The sequence below is a fragment of the Bombus affinis genome, chromosome 7 (assembly GCF_024516045.1).
Source record: "Bombus affinis isolate iyBomAffi1 chromosome 7, iyBomAffi1.2, whole genome shotgun sequence".
NCBI lineage: Eukaryota > Metazoa > Arthropoda > Insecta > Hymenoptera > Apidae > Bombus > Bombus affinis.
Window position 1 is genome coordinate 9,617,142 of NC_066350.1, and position 19,536 is coordinate 9,636,677.

The 19,536-nt window shown below is 39.2% G+C and overlaps 2 protein-coding genes and 1 pseudogene across 16 annotated transcripts in view; 2 read left to right on the forward strand and 1 right to left on the reverse strand.

The window, feature by feature from the left end:
• Window positions 1-18: 18 nt before the first annotated feature.
• On the forward strand, window positions 19-6,477 carry LOC126918324 (uncharacterized). The gene is made up of 5 exons (XM_050726072.1): window positions 19-1,193; window positions 1,946-2,498; window positions 3,056-3,389; window positions 4,154-4,520; window positions 5,061-6,477. The coding sequence occupies exons 1-5, from the start codon at window positions 1,083-1,085 to the stop codon at window positions 5,577-5,579; spliced, it is 1,884 nt and encodes a 627-aa protein (XP_050582029.1). The 5' UTR covers window positions 19-1,082; the 3' UTR covers window positions 5,580-6,477.
• Window positions 6,478-6,943: 466 nt separating this feature from the next.
• LOC126918170 (uncharacterized) lies at window positions 6,944-8,099 on the forward strand (annotated as a pseudogene).
• A 302-nt stretch (window positions 8,100-8,401) lies between these two features.
• LOC126918311 (AF4/FMR2 family member lilli) overlaps window positions 8,402-19,536 on the reverse strand; it is a 169,130-nt gene continuing 157,995 nt past the window's right edge. For 12 of the 15 annotated variants that reach the window (XM_050726027.1, XM_050726032.1, XM_050726031.1 and 9 more), the window contains 8 exons: window positions 18,196-18,968; window positions 17,174-18,059; window positions 16,951-17,090; window positions 16,656-16,853; window positions 16,491-16,598; window positions 16,317-16,413; window positions 15,934-16,228; window positions 8,402-15,841 (listed from right to left, as the gene is read on the reverse strand). In XM_050726027.1, coding sequence (XP_050581984.1) covers window positions 15,732-15,841; window positions 15,934-16,228; window positions 16,317-16,413; window positions 16,491-16,598; window positions 16,656-16,853; window positions 16,951-17,090; window positions 17,174-18,059; window positions 18,196-18,968 — 2,607 coding nt within the window. In that variant the 3' untranslated portion in view covers window positions 8,402-15,731. The remainder of the gene's footprint in view (window positions 15,842-15,933; window positions 16,229-16,316; window positions 16,414-16,490; window positions 16,599-16,655; window positions 16,854-16,950; window positions 17,091-17,173; window positions 18,060-18,195; window positions 18,969-19,536) is intronic. The other 3 variants (XM_050726026.1, XM_050726024.1, XM_050726025.1) reach the window with 3 other exon arrangements.

Below are 19,536 nucleotides of genomic sequence, written 5' to 3' on the forward strand. Positions count from 1 at the left end.
GACGACCGATGCAAAACTGTCCTCGGCTCGTCCTCTTCTTAGCGACGATGGTGGGGTTGGCCTCCCACTTTGCAAAACCGTGTTCTTCGTCTTTAAAACGTCCGCGGTTGCACGACGATTTCGTGGGTTAGGTCATTGACACGCTCAGGTTGAAACTACATAGAAATTTCTAAGCAGAGCTCGGTCATAACTCGGGGTTCTACCCTTTAGCCGAGTTTTCTTTATTTGTGAAGAATGGTCGTGTTGCGTTGTAATTATATGCGAAGCTTGGAGAACGGAGATATCGTAGAAACCATCCTTGTTTCTCGACATGACTAAGTGTCAAGATATTTCTGACAAGAAAGTTCCTGGAACGGGAAGTGCAATCTTTGAACAGTTAGAAAATCATACAGGAGGAGAATAAATAAAATTTTGCTAATAGACGAAGTATTATATGATTTTTTTTTTTTTTTTGTAAATAAAAGAGAAAAGAAACAATGGAAAGCAGAAATAAGAATTGTCTCTAGGAAGAAAACGTTACATTTTACTATCAGTTGAATTATTGTGTAATTACAACGTGACACGGGCATTTTTGGTAAATAATGGAAACACGGATAAAAATGCCACGGTCGAAAATTGTGAGTGATCGTTATCGAGCCATTATTATATGTGAAAATGGACACAGGTCAATTTAGATGACTATCAGATGGAACAATTGTTAGGAAAATGGTAGGTGCCTAACAGGAAAGGGAATGCTATTCGGTGACGTGAATCAGTACATTGTTTGTCGTTGTACCGTAACGATTAATCCCGTGAGACATTGGGACGTATTAAATAAGCACGTAACACGATGTTGTAAAACAGAATCTATTAAGTTGACTCGTGATTTCGACCGATGGGAATTATACAAAGTTATTGAATGAACAGTGCAGTTTCATTCTTAGCGGCAACAATTAAGTCCGATTAACGTTACTTGACCTAACGTTGTAAAGTGCAACTCCGACTTTGTTTGCCTCGTGCAGTTCGCGCATGATTTTGCAAAAAAAGTAAAGAAGCTTCCGCGACGACCAACCGTGTGTTATTAACACACGAACACGCGAACTATGGCTTTGCTTACTTGGAAGTCTTGGAACATTGTCTTATCAATCTCTACGGTGACTGCCAATGCGACCATTGGAAATAAAGTCACTTACAACGAGCTGATTGATAAAACGGTACTCAAGTTATAACTGCAATGAAAAAATAGATTGAAGCTTATGAAATGTCCATGTTATTATAGATTGATGGCTTTGCCATTAATTGAAAAAAATGGACATTTTGTATGTTTCAATATCGATTAAAGTGACGATGTTGGCGACTAAAATGCCGCAATAACTGCTCAGCAGAACTTGAGAAGAAATATGAATCAATTGCCTATACCGAGCGTTCACGGATTTATTAGCCAGCGTTTGTCTCGTAAAAAGCGTGACGAGAACGACCAACGGTTGAAAATGAACTACGTATTTGCGATAATATATTTTTTCATTTTGTAATTGCATTATTTTTTTTAATGGAAACCTTCCCTCTCTTCGCATCGTAGGAATCCAATCCTCTCATAGTTCTGCATAAAAAAGTATTAAAGTGACATATCGATTTAAAATGCAGTTGAACTTTAATTTTGTAGAATATTATACGAGAAACGACGTAATGCAGAACTCTTATATTTATGTTTTCTTCATCTTACACGTGATAAATTCTTTAACACTCTGTATAGTCTTGATAGTTTATATTTTTCAATGTCATTATATGATACACAGGCTCGAAAGATAAAAGGAATGTAAAAGGAATTTCTCTTCAAAGACGATTATACATAACGAAATTAGTATGTTACGCGTATGTTGGTCTATCAAAAATACGCGATATACGATATCATATATCATACGAAAATAATCATACGTATATAATCATACGAAAAGTGCACTTTCAGATGACAATCATTCGATCATGTACGATGTTCCATGCAGACGACGCTCTTCTATTAGCTGGCGAATACGATGAATTCTTTCAACGATCTCTACTCAACGATCTACCGGTTGCTCTAATCTCCGAATCGAAATCAACGGCATTCGAGATGTTCACTCTGGGCAAATATTCGTACACGATATACACACAGTTCTCTGTGATATATTTGCTTTGGAAATTGAACCAATTCATCGTGGTTGCATCCTCGCAGCCAATGCTTCAATTGCTTCTGCAAAGGATAAAGGACTCTGGTTGGTCGAACTTCCAGGGTTTCCATATTCTGATAGACAGGAAAACCGAGCAACGCGGCTGTGTGAACGCTTACAATTTCCTGTGGACAGCTTGGGAATACGACAGACTTTCCACCATATTTCTGTGCATCGATCCGATCGAAGGAATCGTTCTTTATACTTTTAATCCCTATTCGAGCATGGCGCCTGAAGTTTGGAGCAACGTTGGACATTTCCATGGGCGCAGTGAACATCCTTGGATTTTATTGAAAAAGAAATACCACGATGGTGAGTCGCTTAACTTGTAGCTAGATCGCGAACTCCGTGTACAAATTCGACGCTATCGACGCTACTGAAGAGATAGCATTTATTGTTAATTAGACATTTGCCTCGTTCTCCATTTTGAATATTTTCACACATATTTATTAGGTCGTCCGAAAAGTTTCTTTCGTTTCATAAGAAAATAATGGATACACATTTTCCATCTTATATTATTTTATCGAATTACCTATGATCCATTTTATTCTATCAAAATAAAAATCACAACGTTCGACAGATTAAGTTTCGTGTTTGTATAAAAATGCATCGTTGTAAAAGACGTGTCTGTAAAAGAAAGACATTTTTCCGACAATCTAATACATACTGTGTGCAATCGGTACATTCTTGCACGTTTAAGTACATTCGTCGATATCGCGATAAAGCAACAAACTAGAGAATAATCTGGCGATAAACTATCCAAACAAAAATTTTTATTACTACGCGATAATAAAATTCATTAAGAAAGTAACAACGTTTAGAAAATAGTATGAGTAGATTCTAAAATGATGATAAATTGAATGTGAAAGATTGGAGAACATGCGAGGACTTGATGTTCGACAAAACGAAAGATCTAACCGGGTACGAGGTGCGAACGAACGCCATATCCTTCGAGCCGCATCTTCAAATAGACTCAACTAAACGAGGCTTGGAACAGTTCTCCGGTGACAATAGCGAAATCCTGAAAATAGTGTTCAAGAAGTTGAACGCGAGCCTTCGCGTGCGTGTGTACACTGGGTCTCCGTATAGTTTAGGAGGAATTGGCAGTCACGGAACCATGGTGGGAATGATGGCTGACTTGGCTACTGGTGAGGTGGATATAGGAATGAACGCGAGGAGCCTGTATAATACATGGAAGGTCGAGTACGTGTTCCTCCAGTTTTAACCCTCCGTAATGCTATGTGACTTGGAATGATAGGCACGCATACGCTGCTGTTCATAAGTACGTAGAAGCTTCGATGAATTTTTATTAGCCCTTTCAGGGTCGTGTCTCCTTTTAGTCTGTGAGAAAAAATTAGTTTTTTATCTGTTATCGATAACGCAAATATATTGCGTTATTCTATATGTATAGCATATTTATGGCGTAACAATCGAACAAACCAAAGACGACGAAGACTCCTGCAATCGCCAACTATAAATAAACTTTAAATAACGAAACTTATATTAGGTTGTCCGGAAAGTTCTTTTCGTTTTTTAAATAGGAGGTAAGTATAACATATATTTCCTTTCTTAAATAATGTATGATTCTTTCTTTTCTACTACCATCTCTCCGTCATCATCTTCTTTTGCCATCTCTCCGGAGGCCTCATAATGCCATTTGTCCAAAATTCTCTTGGCCTACTTTTAAAATATTCCTTGAGATCGTTTTTCACTTCGTTTTTAATTTCCTCGTCGTATATTAAATTTTAAATTAACTCAAAGAAACGCGATCGATCATGATTCTTCTCTTCCATAAATTAGCAAAATTCTATTTATAATTTAAAGCACGTGAACGTTGTACCGAGAGGAACGTTCGAACGAAAGAGATGCATCGAATGTCTGACCATGTCGGAAGAATCTACTTGAAAACGAAATGCAAGGAATTCTCTTTTATATCGATAACAAGATTGCCATGTGTTTTATTGCAGACACACGTATCCTCACGGGGACGACGGCCTTTGCGTGTTCACGCAACGAGCAGGAGAAATATCAGAGTTTGTCAAGATCATGTCCTTCCTATCGCCAGTTATACACGCGGCCAATGCTGTTGTGTTCGTGATCGCCCTTCTGGTTCTTACAAAATACCAGGGGTTCGTAAAAGCTAGCATGAATATAATACGTTTGATGACTTTTGGCTCCGTACATAGATTACCCGGAACCAATTCCACCAGGATCTTCTTCAGTAGTACGTTCATATTGTACTTGATAATGAACGCGCTGCACCAGAGTCATTGGGCTTCGTTTCTTACTATTCCTGTTTCTCTACCAAATATTAGAACATCGGAGGATCTTAAGGTACTTGTATGATCTTAAGCAAATTAGGAAAACCTACGGTGTACCTTGTATGGATACTTGAACACCATAATTTTCCAGCATTTTAAAAGAAATATCGTAACTGGACGAAACACATACTTTATTTATTTAATCCTACAGCCACGGATGATTCACATATTTTCCTGTAAAAAAAAAAAGAGATAGTGCACGAAATTTATATATTATAAGTTTATCACAGAGAGACTCTTAATGCAATAGGAAATACCTCGCGGCTAGAGAATTAATCACGTACTTTACTAAATAACTAAAAGTAGTATTATTAATGCGAATATTAACGCGAGTCACTGTATTTATAATTGAGCCGCTTATTTACGACAACGACTGACTACACGAGACAGAGTATAAACGATATCGATGAAATCATATAACCGGTGCCTTGGCATTGAACTTGAAAAAATCTCGCGAAGTGGTTTTTGCATTGCATTAAGGAATGAAGTATTTTAGCCTGTGAAGAGCCTCGGTTTTCTAGTTTTAATATTAACGAAGTTTCATCGTTCGCAGAAGTCTGGCTGCCAAATCTACGGATCGATATTTCACGGTCAAGAACTTCAGGATCCTGAACTACAATCACGATTCCACAAGGACACCTACTATGCTTGCAAGGAGCACGTGCTTCGATCGCAATGCGCCGCCTGCTTAGGTGACTGTCTTCATCATTACGTGAGAATCCAGAATGAAGTGCGCCTTTATCGATCTAAAAAAATACAGCAGAACGCGCTAGTGTTCAAGACCAGAGAGGACTGGCCACTGCTTGCTTCTGTAACGCAAATGATTCAAAGAACGGTCGAAAGTGGAATTATAGGAAAATGGCAGAAGGCGAGTATAAGAAAAACGCGTTGGGCGTGGAAGAAAAGGCAACTGAACAAAAATAAAAGCTTCAAGACTTTGGAGATGCATCATGTCTTGTTCAGCTTCTATATACTGGGCAGTGGATACCTTTTAGGGACTGTGGCTTTTGTTGTGGAGATCTTTATGGGAAGGAAACGAATTGACAAATCCTCAAGAAATCGAAAGCATTGAACGAAAAGTAGATTTTCGATGTTAAAATTGTTGTACGCAGTGGTCTTGAGATGATTTTGTATCGGGAGAACATAATATCACAGGAGGTGGCACAATTTCGACGATTCTTGGAAGTGACGTCACATCCCAGGAATTTTTCGGAATTTTCGAGATTTGGTTCAATTACAACTATGTATCAGAAGGACATGATTTCATAGGAAGTGGCATTATTTCGATAAATCATAGAATATCATATCATTTCTCGAAATTTTAGAAAGCTATCTTGCTATCTTTGTTATATTGTTAGCGTGACCTTATCTATTTCTCATTTTTATATTTTTGTTTCTTGGTGAATTTTTGTGAGATTGGATAGTAAAGCGGATAACTAACGAGACTGTGGAATGCTGCTAAACTACTCTGACCTATCGAAACTCTTTCCAAATACTTTTTATATAATTTTTTCTACGATAAATAATCTCATTTTTCATTGTATACTCATTTCCAAGAAGATCGTCATTGTTGGTTGCTGTTGATTGCTTTTCATTGCTTGCAGTATCCTCATTGTTGTTTTTATAATCGATACAAATAGAAACAATTTATTTCTATTACTTAATTACACCTTTAAGCAATCTTTACGTTTTTTGCTCTTACCTTTCACCGTTCGAATGCACATTTCTTCTCTTGTCGTGCATATACAGCAAAAGCACCGGAGAAGACAGCACATAAAGTCAAATATCTGTAGAATTAGTATCATACGCAGCAATTTCACCTTTCTAAATAAAATGTGTCATACACGGACATGTTCTATCACATAAATGGCGAATTAAATTTATTGGTATAAGTTATTACTAAATATATAGACGACAACATATATAATAACTAATTTTATAATTGTATCATGTAATAGCACTGCTTAATAAAAGAATTATTTATTAACTTTACTATTACACATCCGATTGTAAATTCCTTTCGCGCTAATATTGATATTATTAATTATTTCAATACTTAGAAAAATTTCTTTAGCGAGTAACCAGTAAATAATTTAACAAATTGGAAAGGACACAAAGGAATTTCTTCGCAAGAGAACAAGATCTTTCGAACGACTAAGTAATATGGGTAATTTTTCATCAATTTACGAAGGATAAGAAAACAAAATATTAATTGATAAACTTCGCTTTTAAAGTTCTCTCGTGTTCCCTAATTTTACCATGAAACGCAAAAATATTAAAACTTTCAAAATGATTCTTTTCATGACAACCCGAAACTAGCGCGGTTCCAGCGAATTTCTAAGTTGAACAACCTACGACAATTTCGACTTGGCAAAAACCAGAACACCGAGGTATTAGAATTGAAGGCAGTAAATGTGCACAACCCTTCGACGCTGACAATCGATCTTGAACAAAGAAGAGACAAGCGTGTTAAGCGGCCTAAACGGCATAGTGGCCGAATTACATTTGCCGAAATTGTACGCCAACCTGAAGTTAACCGGCTACGCGAACAACGCTCATTGCTACAAGTTGCTGCCCCTGGTGGCGAACGGTGAATACGACGTGTTACTGAATATTCAGTACGCCTCCAACAAACCGAACATGACCACCACCTATCTACACGTCAACTCAGCAATCAGTATTCCGACCAGATAACCAGATAACGAGACAGTCTACGCGAGGATCTTGAACTTTATGAATTCTATGTCGTACTGCGAGCTATTTATTATCGTACGGTATAATTACCGTGTTTATTTTTAAATGTTTTACAAATCGAGGAATAGCACTGGCGAGTTTAAAAGTCGTACGACTGGCGTTAAATAATTCTATGTCACATTCTCGTGAACGAGTTCCGTGGAAGGTTCGTCCGATCACGGCGTTTCTTCTATTTACGTTATCTTCGATTACGTTTCAAAGTAATTTATCTTCTTTGTTGATTTAGCCGATTCTTGCATTATATCCGTAGATTCTGTAGATTCTGTAAATACTTTAAGGGCAGCTCAATCTCAGTCAACATCTACGGATATGTGCGAATATGAAAACGCCATTTTTCACGATCTACTGTGTGTACTCTCGGATCATTGGGATTCGTATCATGTGAAAAAGCAGAGGAACGTGACTTCTGCTGCGGATAGGTCTTCGAGGTTATCGAGGATAGCTTTCGGCTTGGAAGTTTCACCTTTCGAAACACGGGACAAATGCTTCGTACTCGACGTAGGCGGTGCGATCTGATCGAGAGACGCGTTCAACTCGGTGCTGATGCACTTGTCGCGCAGTGGATTAATAGGATCGTCGGTGGGGGACAAGGTGATGACCAGATACGTGCGCGAGTGCAAGAACACTAAAGAGGATGAGAAGAAAAGTTACGATGCGATGAAACTGAAGCAAGTCGGAACTCTGCGCTTTATATTGTGACTTTCGGACGGTGTGCTTCGACATAGGCATTTTTCATGAAGATCTTCTTGCAACTTGGCGACTGAGAATAGCACAGAAGAAGAAAAGGAAAAAAGAAATTCCCATTTCTCCATTCATTGCTCGAGGTATTCTTAAATAAGTTAAACGAGTGCTTTGACTCGGTGTTGATCACCTTGAATATTTTCGGCGCTTTCGATCGCAATGGAAAAGTTATTTTTTATGGGTAAATGTAGTGTTTGTAACGTCCTTCTCTGTTGCGGATTATTCGAGGCCAACTTTTAGGGCTCCGGTAAGTATGATCTTACACCCCGAAAATGATCGCTGTTTATTATAAAACTTCAAAGACGGACAAAGTATTCGAATGGCAGAATTTCGAATTCGTTTCCGACAACAAACGATAATAATAACTCAGGGGTTTGAAGGGATATCAAAGAATGGATCTTAATTGGTCAATATTGTATTTATTTCTTCAGTTTATTTTAAACAATTTGTTCATTCGAAGGACCTCGTAAATCCCCCGTAAAATGAATATGTTATATGTTTCTTTTTACAATTTATATCATATACACAATGATAGCAATAATAATAATAATAATGATAATAATAATAATAATAATAATAATAATAATAATAAAATTAGTAATAAAATTAATAATAATGATAAGAATATAATGACAATGACGGTGATGATGATGTCAACTAATAATAATAATCAATAGTCAATCATAATAATAATAATTATCATTATTATTATAATAATCAGATTAATTGTAATGCAAGCCAAAGGCGCAAAACAAACAAAACGTAGAGTATACGACATAGTAAAACCGTCATCACTTTTCTTTTAGTCAACGGTTATTTATCTATCTTTTATGTACGCAATTTACAAACCGTTTGTCAGCTGCGCATTATATCTCTCCCCCCCTCCTCTCCTATCCATTTTGTTGCAATTATATTCTTCCTCCCCTCATTGTCTCTGCATTCCTATTTTTCTCTCCATTCTTTATTCTCTCGTTTGAATCGCCGTGTTTGCGTTTTCTTTTGTTTCTCTCGTTTAGCAAAACAATCTCACTCTCTCCCTCTCTCTCAATCCGCTTAAGCTGAGATTACTATAAAATAGATAAAAAAGCCCTGCTCGCAAAATATCTCGCAAATATATCGATATATATATGTATATATATGTATATATGTATATATTGTCACGGTCTTTCTTCTTCCCCGTTCTGTTTCATTCTCGTTTCCTTTCGTTCCCTTCCTTTCTCCCCCGTCCCTAACCGTAGCTCGTTAGCGCGTATCAGATCAGTCTCGAGGCGAATCTGTCCGACATGAACCGATATTATTTCGGTTCGCAATCGCGATCTTCGCGTTTTCGTTCGAACAAGATCCAACAAAGCGGAAAGAAAGAGAAGACCTCTGCCCTCGAGTCGCGCGATCGACCATAGATCTCAGCCTTCGTTCCCCGAAGTTCGACCGAATACCGCGAACACGACAACCTGTACAATTTTTCTGTCAAAATTTACTAGCCAACTTGTTCTTTATTTCTTATCCTCCGACGCTTTCTTAACATCGCGTTTTCTCCGTCGTTTTCTCTCGTTCCCGGAAAGATTCTGTCGATTGAACCTTTGCGGTTCATTTGCGAAGCAATTGGAAAGCTTCGCTGCAACTGCGTCGATAATATGCAACGATAATATTTCGAAACTGTGTCTTGTGTATAACAGTCCTACGTATAATTTTCGCTATCTGCAAAGTGTTAACAAGGATGTTACGATCGGTAAACGAGAAAGCTAGAATCCAATCTGGTCGATCGCGGAATTGTGCGTGGCAGTTCCCCACAGATCGCCTGACAATCGTGAACGTCGTTCGTCGAGACCGGAAAAACGATGCTGCGTACGTTCACGAACCGTACGGGTCAAAAGATCGAACGATCCGATCGACGCATTCGCACACCCACGTAACACGGTCTCACTGCCCCTCGATCCTGTTCTTCAAATTCATTTCCATTCCTATCAAAGCGGTAAAGGTTAAGTGGTTAAGTTAGCTTAAGTAACAACTAAAGGATTCTTCAATGGTTAATGCTCTTTTGTTTTCTTTCATTGCTCGTATTAAGCCTGTCGATCAGTCCATTCTTGTGTTTCGTGGTTGGGGAGGGTGGTTTTGGATCGAGTACTTATGCTAGATCGATCAACGTATTTTTCTTAATTTCTCTCTCTCTCCCTCTCTCTCTCTCTCTCTCGCTCTCGCTCTTTCTCTCTCTCTTTCCGCGAATCCCACCGTCTCTCAGCCTTCCGCGCCAATAAATACAATAATTAATTAATCGATCAATCAATCAATATTTAATAATTAAAATAAATAAAAAGCAAGTAAGTAATTAGCTTTCGTTAAGCGAATTTGGTCTCTCCTTGGTGCGGTTGCCATTCTATGTCTCTCTCCCTCTCTCTCTCTCTCTCTCTCACTCACTCTTTCTCTCTTTATTGCTTCGTTCTCCACTTTTTTGTATCCCTTTCTCGCATGATACACTCTCATAGACACACTCTCTCTTTCTCACGGCCTCTCTTTTCTGTATCCATTCACGCTCTCATTCGTCACTTTTCCCTTTCGATCCTACGAGTCTCTCTCTCTCTCTCTCTCTCTCTCTGTCTGTTTGCTTGCTTGCTTGTTTGCTCGTTTCGTTTGCTCGTCTGTCTGGCCGTCTCTTTGAGATGATCTCTATCAAATGTGACCGATCGACGCGCGATTTCAATTTCTCTGGCAGCCGAGCGGGACCCTCACGAGTGAAGGGTAGAGTCTACTTCGGAGAACGAGACAGACTAGAGTTCGCTAGAGTCACTAGAGCGTCGTTCGGAAAGTAGAGGCGAACGTTAGTGGAGGTTACTTCCTTTCTCTCTTTTTTTTTTTTTTTTTTTTCGAAAGAATTATTGCGACGTCGGCTCACTTTGGAAGACTACCCTTCGAATCGTGTAAAGAGTCCATCCTGTCACGCGTCGATCGTACTACGCGGTATGTTAACTAATTAATAAATTGCTTGTGCATTGCTCGTTACTACTTAGTAGTGTTCGGCTGCTCATCACCGTGAACGCGAACTCTCCCGCCCTCAACGCGTCTCTCTATCCTCCGTGTCGTATCAATGTGTATCATACAAATATAGGAATACGGCTCGCGAAAGACGAAGATCTGAACGACATTTGAAATGTTCTCTCGTTTTCTCTTGTTCAGCCGCATCTTCCTCTACGCACTGGTATCTCAAGGTGGAGAGCGAATTTTCTCAACCACGAACGTTCCTGGAGGACCAGAGAGTTCTCCTGTGAAACTGGAGCAACGCGTTTACGGAATCGGAATTAGGTACTACACGCGATACGACCGTATACGAGAGTATAGTAAAATAATGATCGTATATTACTATTAATATAATAATATAATTATGATTGCATGTCTCTATGTTTACATATATGGTGGTAAGTGGATTTTCTCCTGTACGAGTATGTAAATGTTGTATATTTGTGTGCGTGCGTGCGTGTATGTTTTCTGTGTGTGCGCGCGCGCGTTTACATGTTCGTGTGTATGTTTCGTATGTATACATGTATATAAATATATTACAGTTTTACGGCGTAGCGGGTAAAGAAGACAGAAATCAAACAGTTTTAATTAACAGAAACATTTTCGACATTATTATATGTATATCATACATATGTATATTATTATACGCTCGACATATCATCTTTCAATTATCGAATAATCGTTTCTGCTGCTGTGGTATGTATAATATACAGTTGTCATTGCGACATACGTTGTTTCAATCGGTTTCCTCTTTTCTTTTTCTTTCTTTACTTTTCTCCCCCAAACTCACCATCTCTCGTACGCGCACGCACGCACGCACACAAGACACGCACCTCTTTCTCTCCTTCTCTCGTACTCTCATACCCCATTCATTCCTATAAATACCTCAAAAATTAATAACGATAATAGTACCAATATAAATCAATAATAATATAATATAATATAATATAATATAATATAATATAATATAATATAATATAATATAATAATAAAGATATAGATAATAATGATAATATATAATAATATATAATATAATATATAATATAATATAATATATATAGGCGACGATAAACTTTCATTAAACCGTAGTGACAAAAGTTCATGTAGTCCCATATATAAATCGATCGTTATTGATCGGTTCAAAAAGAAGAAACTAAAAGAAGAAAAAAGAAACAAAACAAGAGAATGGATGGAGAAAAAGTGGAACCACGGAAGCGCGCGTAGACTCCGGATACATAATCTCTGCCACCCATTAAAGGAATACCTAAGCGTGGCGATATCAAAACAGCAGCACCATTCGCTAGGTTTCTTTTTATCTTTGGAGGTCGGTAGGAACGTAGGACTTGTCCAAAACGAACATTTCTCTGCGCGACGACCGTTAAACATATCTTAATATAAAATAATAAAAAAAGAAAGATACTTTATATTAAAGAATATGAAAGACTTATACAGAAGAAAACTAATCGTAAAAAACGCGATATTGCGATAAGAGAAGAGAAAACCACGAAAACAAATCGGCGAAATAAAACTTAGTGTTAGAAAAACAAAATTTTAAAAGAAAATCGTTTAAAAAGGGATTTAAAAAAAAAAAAAAAAGGAATTTTTAATTAATAATGACGCTTTACGCCGATCGACAGACGTTGCACCCTGCAGAACATCCATCCTCACATACAACTAATTTCTCGATAAAAGCGCGGACACGTTCGATTTCATTGCAACAGTCGAATTATACGTGTTGCAAAGTTCGTTCGAAATTTTCGACCTACACATCTGTATATATGCGGTTGCATTGTATCGCGTACTCGTCTTTACGTTTTCACAGCATGAGCTGACGAGAGCGAAAGGCCTGATATTATACGTATCCACTATAAATATGTGTCTCGAAAATATCAAAACTTTTTTTTTTAATAGACCTCTTTTTTTAGTTTCTTTTATCCTTCAGTCCGTGTGCACGCGCACACGAGGTATAAAATTGTATCCCGTGAACCATTGGACCGCGCTTAGTAACTCTATATGGGCCCCCCTGAGTCTCGTCAACTCGTGTTCGATCCCTTTGTCACGGTTCCAGCATTTTTTCCGCCGTGTTTGCTTCTTTCATTCCTCTTTTCTTTCTTTTCATTCGTCCGTTCATTTATTTTTCCCTTTTACTTGCACCCTACTCGTAGGAAAGCGTTAGCAATTAATTGACCGACAGCGCATTATGATCAAACGTCTCTACGGATTATAGATTGGTCCAACATCTCTCACGTTCCGTATTATTATTAGAAACTCTAACGGAAAGGCTCCCGGGAGTTTTGGAATTTAATTCGATTCAATTTCGATATGTTTTAACTAATTGTCGAGATAAATTGCTCGTTATGATCCTGGTCCGAAGAACGATTTATTAACTCCCAGTTGAATGCTCGCTCGTTAGTCAATTGACTGCTAACACGTTTCCACTTGCTATTTTCTTCCTGTTCTCGTCTTGTTACAATGGTCTGATCAAATCGAATTCGCCGTTTTATCGAGAAAAGTAAAACGTTTATCTCTTCACTTTTTTCTTCCTTTTACACTCGATCCTCGTATACTTTTAAGCCTACATTCTCATAGCTGCGAAAATATAGGAAAAACACTAAATTGCGTGCGTATCTTGCGACATAACGGTTTTTCTTCTTTTCTTTTTTCGTTCTTTTGTTTAATTTTGTCGGTGACGGAACAACGAAAAGAATAACCGATTCGCGAGAGGCGGATGAAGGGTGGTCAATTGAATCGAACGTAAAAGATACAACAGTAAAAGAATAATAATAATAATAGTAGGAGCGATAATAAAATGTATATATGTACAAAAAAAAAATTTAACATAATACAATCATTTCTGAAGAATTGGACTTCGGAAAAAACTTCTAGGACAAATTCGGTGGACATGTAATATCTTGTGTACGTGTATTTTAATATTTTTATCTTTTCTTTTTACCAGAAATTTCTTGATTTTCGATAACATTTGTGGTAGCAAAAATTGGGGCGGGCCGGCCTGTCGCGTCCGATTTAAACGTCGACAGGTCACCCTCAAGGCGGCGGCACTCGCAAATACCTATTTACAAAAATATACACATGAGCAACTTACTTATCCATTACGCTTGGTATATTTTTTATCTTTTGTTGTTTTCTTCTTCTTACGTCTCGTGTAATGAGAGTTACGCGCTATTTTTTCGTTTGGTGTCTGTTCTCGCTTTCTTTGTTTCTGTCATTTCATTTTTTTTTTTCTTCCTTTATAATCGCACTATTTATAATGTAGTGTATGCACTATATATCATTATCTGAATATTCTTTTTTTTTCATCTCGTCACTAGAACCTCTACTTATTCCCCGGTTAATTCTAAGTAATGTAAATAATATGTATTGGTTGTTTTGTTTTTTTTTCTGTTACCGTTTAACTTTGTTTTTCCTTGTTGCGTATTAATTATCTAATCTAGATTATCTTTTCTCCTTCGTAACCTATCTACAAAAAAGTGTCATGTCTTTCGTTCACAGACGTTAGACATCATAATAGTAGTAGTGTTGTATCGGTTTTGGATCAATCTGTTGATCTTGTTGCTCGCGGTGCATCTCCACCGAAGAGAAATGCATCATTACACTAAATTGTCCCGTCTCTGTCTCTCCTCCATTTTCTTCTCTTTTCTTCTATCTCACCTAACCATCACGAATCTCACGATCGCCATATTCTTTTGTTTTTGTTTCCTTTTTATTTACTAAAAACGAAACGCCGACGCGCGTGACGCGATGGTTCTCTTTTCATTAAATATATTCGTATCTATATATTTATAATTATTTATATATTTATATAGGTAATAAACTATATGCATATATATATATATATATATATATCCTTGTGTATTCGTCGCATTCGAATCGCCAGGACGAAACTCATGCTTCAGGTAACGTCGGCTGCGGCGCACCGTAAAGCGAGAACACACGGGCGCTTCTGTGGCACTTCTTATTCCTTTTCCATCATTTCTTTCCTTTTCAGTTCATTTGCTTCTTTTCCTTTTGTTTGTCGATCTCATCTGTTAACTTACAAAAATGATTTACTCCGAAAAAAATAAGGACCAGTATTTCGCCCTCGTTTCTTTCTTCGTTTTTTTCGAACGTATGTTTCTTCTATTGCTTCGTTTCTCTTCCGATTTTACATTGCTAGTCCATTCTCATCTCGAAAATAAGTAACGCGTGCTATACACAGGATACATGGGCTCCCTCTATGACCGATCACGGATCCTTATTGATCCTTCTTCTTTTAACTTCTTTCACTGTTAGACGAATAACTCTGAATTGACTATAAAATTGGTGCTAGGAGTTTTAAAAAATGCCAGGGCGCCCATTCACGAACCCCCGAACGAAGAAACATAGTGATTAGAGCTATCGAATATAATTATATCGAAGACAACGGTCTCTTCGCTGCTCCCCAGACCACCTTCAATCCTTGCTCCCCACCAGAATAGTCCTTAATCATTGAGAATATACTCGACGTCTCCCGCTGTTTTGTTTTTTTTCTTGCTCGACAATTTTCTCAACGAGCGTTACGTTACTATAATCACACGATTGCCGATCTTCCGTACGTCTTCCAAGTCCACAAAGATCGTTTTATATATCTTTACGTGTACATCGTTGGGTACGTGGCCATGTTTTGTGGGAGAGAAGTAATATAATTAGGGGTGGGCGGTCTGGGGCTATGCCACTGTGGTCAGAGATCTCGAAGCTTCTTTATACCGGCTTGAACATAGCGCACCAGATCACGCAATGAACTTTTCAATGTGAGGGGTCCCAATTTTTCATCCAGCTCGATGAAGAAATCTGCAAATACAAAACAACAATACAGACACTTTAGCTATATATCCCTTGAATACGGAAATATGTATATGAATGATCGAATGCTCGAAACTCACCTCTATGCATATCTGTCACCAAAGCGTTTGCCTGGTCCCACAGTTCGAGACAGTTCAGTAGCAGGTTAAATTGGTAATTTTGCTTATTCATAGCGTTATAAATAATATATGGTACACTAACGTACGACGGAGCTGCCTGCGGTTGACCCGAAGCAGCTCCCCGATTTGCTAGTTCGCCGCTGCTATATCCGGAACTCTGACTGCCGACAGAACCCACAGAACCAGCTGGTGATGGTGTTGGGGATAAAGAAGGCGTTCCTTGTCCTTCTGCTTGTACCGGTGTTGCCTGAGCAGCCTAAAGATAAGATAGTAAATATAAGTTTTATTACATAGTCGAATAATTTGTTATTTTATGATGAAGCGTTCGAGTCCGGCACACATACCTTTTGATGGTACTCGTTGAGAATTCTTTGGGTCTCTTTGATTTCGTATTTACGCATCCTGTACAGCTTCAAATATATGAGGGATTGACAAAAGAGACTAAAACAAACGAGACAAAACAATGTTTTTGAAACACGCATCAAGATAGACGAAAAAAGCTCAAAGTGCGTGCTCACCTTAGAATGACCAGCTTGCTATGTATATTACTCTCTGTCGAGTTGCTCTGCTGGCTCTTGAACTTAGAGGAGATGTATCTAAGTAGAGCAAGCGGAAATCGGAAATAACTTTAATTAGGGGATACTCTTTGTTCTAGTTCAAGGCTAATTTTGCGATATACTCACTTGATGAGACTAAGTGTATCCTTGTACATGGTGAACGATGCCCTCTCCGTGAGAGCATCCGCCTCCATGGCATTTCCAGTGAGCAGGAAACAGAGAACGGCTTCTAGGTAAAGCATACCCTGCGCCGTGAGTTCGCATTCCTTGTCAGCGCTATGCTTTAGCCGCTTCGCTTCCATCAGGTACTGATTCTGGTCCCTACTAATATGCAAACATACGAAGTAAATTAAGGTGTCCATCCTATCGGTGCAAGTTTAGCGCACGTGGTTTTAACCGAGGCAATGTAACATTCACTTACCACCTCTCCTGGTCCTCCAAAACTTCATTCTGAGGATTAAAGTAGGAATAATATACTCGCTGAGGCGGAGGTGGTGGCGGTAATAAACTGGTGTCAATTTTCTCTTCCCGTTCGTGGTTCGTTGGTTGTATTTCACTTTGCTATTCAACAAAAATGTCATCGTTTAACAAACTTGAACGATGTTAAACGAAATGGGAAATGAAAAATGTCATTTATTTAATACCTGACTCGAAGATGGCCTAGGTGTAACTGCTCCGGCATCAGAATGTTTCCTCTTTCTCTTCTTCCGCTCTTTGTGTTCTCCCGACTCTTTCGTCTTAGTCTCCGTGGAACACACAGTACCGAAACTGGACACTGAACTACAACTCGGACTACGTTTCCTCTTGGACAGGCTACCCGCACCACTACCACATCCACTAGCACCTGCACAGACGACACCAGCCCCGAGACCGATGCCGCAATTACTCTTCGTGTCCGATATAAGTTCGCCCTTGATCACAGCGCGATTCTTAAGGTCACCGTCGACCAACAATGAATCACCGTGAATCCTCGTGTCGGAGGCTAGTTGTTGAGGCGGTGGCGTATCGACAATCTCCCCTTCCTCCGGCGTAGGCGCTCGAGGGGGTTGTAAAGTCAGCGTCGAGGCTTGTCTCGACGACGGCCTCGTGTCCGGAAGTTCCGTGCGTTGTCTCAACTCTTGACCTCTCGACAACTGTGATACATGCGGAAGTTTGCTCAGGTCGATCCTGCAGAGCAAACTTGGCACACCATTCACGTAGGTGAGCGATGGGAAAGACTGAATCAAACTGGACGCCTGTGACGATGGTCTCTTGTACGGACTGTCTCCTCCTGTCGGTGTATTCGCAGAGGTGTATTCCTCCACGTAGATGCCACATTTTCCTCCGCCTTTACCACCTTTCCCTCCTTTACCTCCGACCTTTCCTCCTCCCATAGAAGATGAAAATACTTTCCGAAGAGTGTCACTCTTCTTCTTGTCTTGTACATTACCCGCGTCCTCTTCTTGTAACTTCGAACCTGGGCTGTTATCGCTGTCTGAATTTTCCGGAGAAGTAGCTCTAGTCGGTGGTGCCCTTGGCCTTGGGGGTACTCTATATTCGCAACAAATCAAATTCATTAAATCTTTTTACTTAATTCAATTTTATCGTACAAGCCCTCTTGCACAATAATTTATCACTCCTTCACATGTGCAAGAAGATCCTGTTCCATAATATATAAGACACTTACCTGGCAACCTGAATACGATTTCTCACGGACAACTCAGACTCGCTATCAGAATCAGACCCGCCACCGACATTGGTCACCCGTGAGTTGGACCTTCTAGGTTTCGCCTTCGCGGGACTCTTTCTCTTCTCTTGCTTCTTCGGCGAATCTGCCAGTTTACTCCTTTTGATAGGCATTCTTCTCCAGCGTGTATTATCATCATCGGAGGCACTGTTGTTTTTTCTATTTGGCGGACGTTCGTCTTCGCTGGAAGACGCACTCAACTTGGATTTTTTCTTTTCGTTTATAGGGACTACTACGGGTGACACCCTGGTCGGTCGATCGCTATCCGAATCGCTAGAAGCTCCCTGTGATCTGTCATCGCTTCCATCATCGCTGGTAGTTATGGTGGCTTTCGAAAGAGGCGCCTTCTTCTTGGGGCTACCCACTCCTCTCGTTCTGCTGCGAGATTTACCACTTTTCAGATTTTCTTCTGGTGTTGGATGACTACCTTTTGCATTCTTGTTGGTAAGCTTTCTAGGACGACCCGGAGGTCGACCTGGTTTCCTGGTGTCCGCCACCTTTGCTTTCTCTGGCTGAACAAGATTTTCCTGCGCTGGCTGACTTTTCTCTTGATCCGAGGGACGATCACTGCTGTCACTGTCCAGTACACTGATCATTGTGGCGTTACGAGTGCTTTTCAGGGCCTCGTCGAGCTGCCAATCGTGAGCTGCCTTTTCCCTGTGCGTTCTAGCGTCGGTCGTTGCCACCGGAGAACCTTCTCGCCTATTGCAATCCTGTAAAAAGTAATTCTCTAATGTAACTGTCCTGATACCAGTGGGCAAAAATATATTTAGATGGAATGCCCTGACTCAAAAAACGAGCCAGTCTGTTACGAATGTCCATTGAAGTCCACAGCGGGACTCAAAGTTGGACAAAGTTTGATGAGGTACTACGCTGAACTCGGTTAAAGTTTCAGAAGATGATTATGCTTCGTATTTCCATGTATTATGAACTTGCAAGCATAATATAAGTTTATGATTATGTCTTAACGCACACATCCAAACACCAACCACTGTGAATTATATCAATTAAACATGAAACACTTAACCTCTTAACAGACACATCTTTTTCGTTTTACTAGTGGAAATGATTAAACGTTTTTATAATGGAAATGAGGATGAAAATGAGGATACATATCTGTCGTTAGATGTATACATACTTTGGTAAGGATGTCATAGCTCGAATCGATGTAAAGATCATTAATTAAAGAAATCAACTAAGTTAAAGATAGTTCAACTATAGTAAAAGTATTGTAACAGATGAGACTAGGTTTCACAATGAAACACAAATGAAGCAGCAATA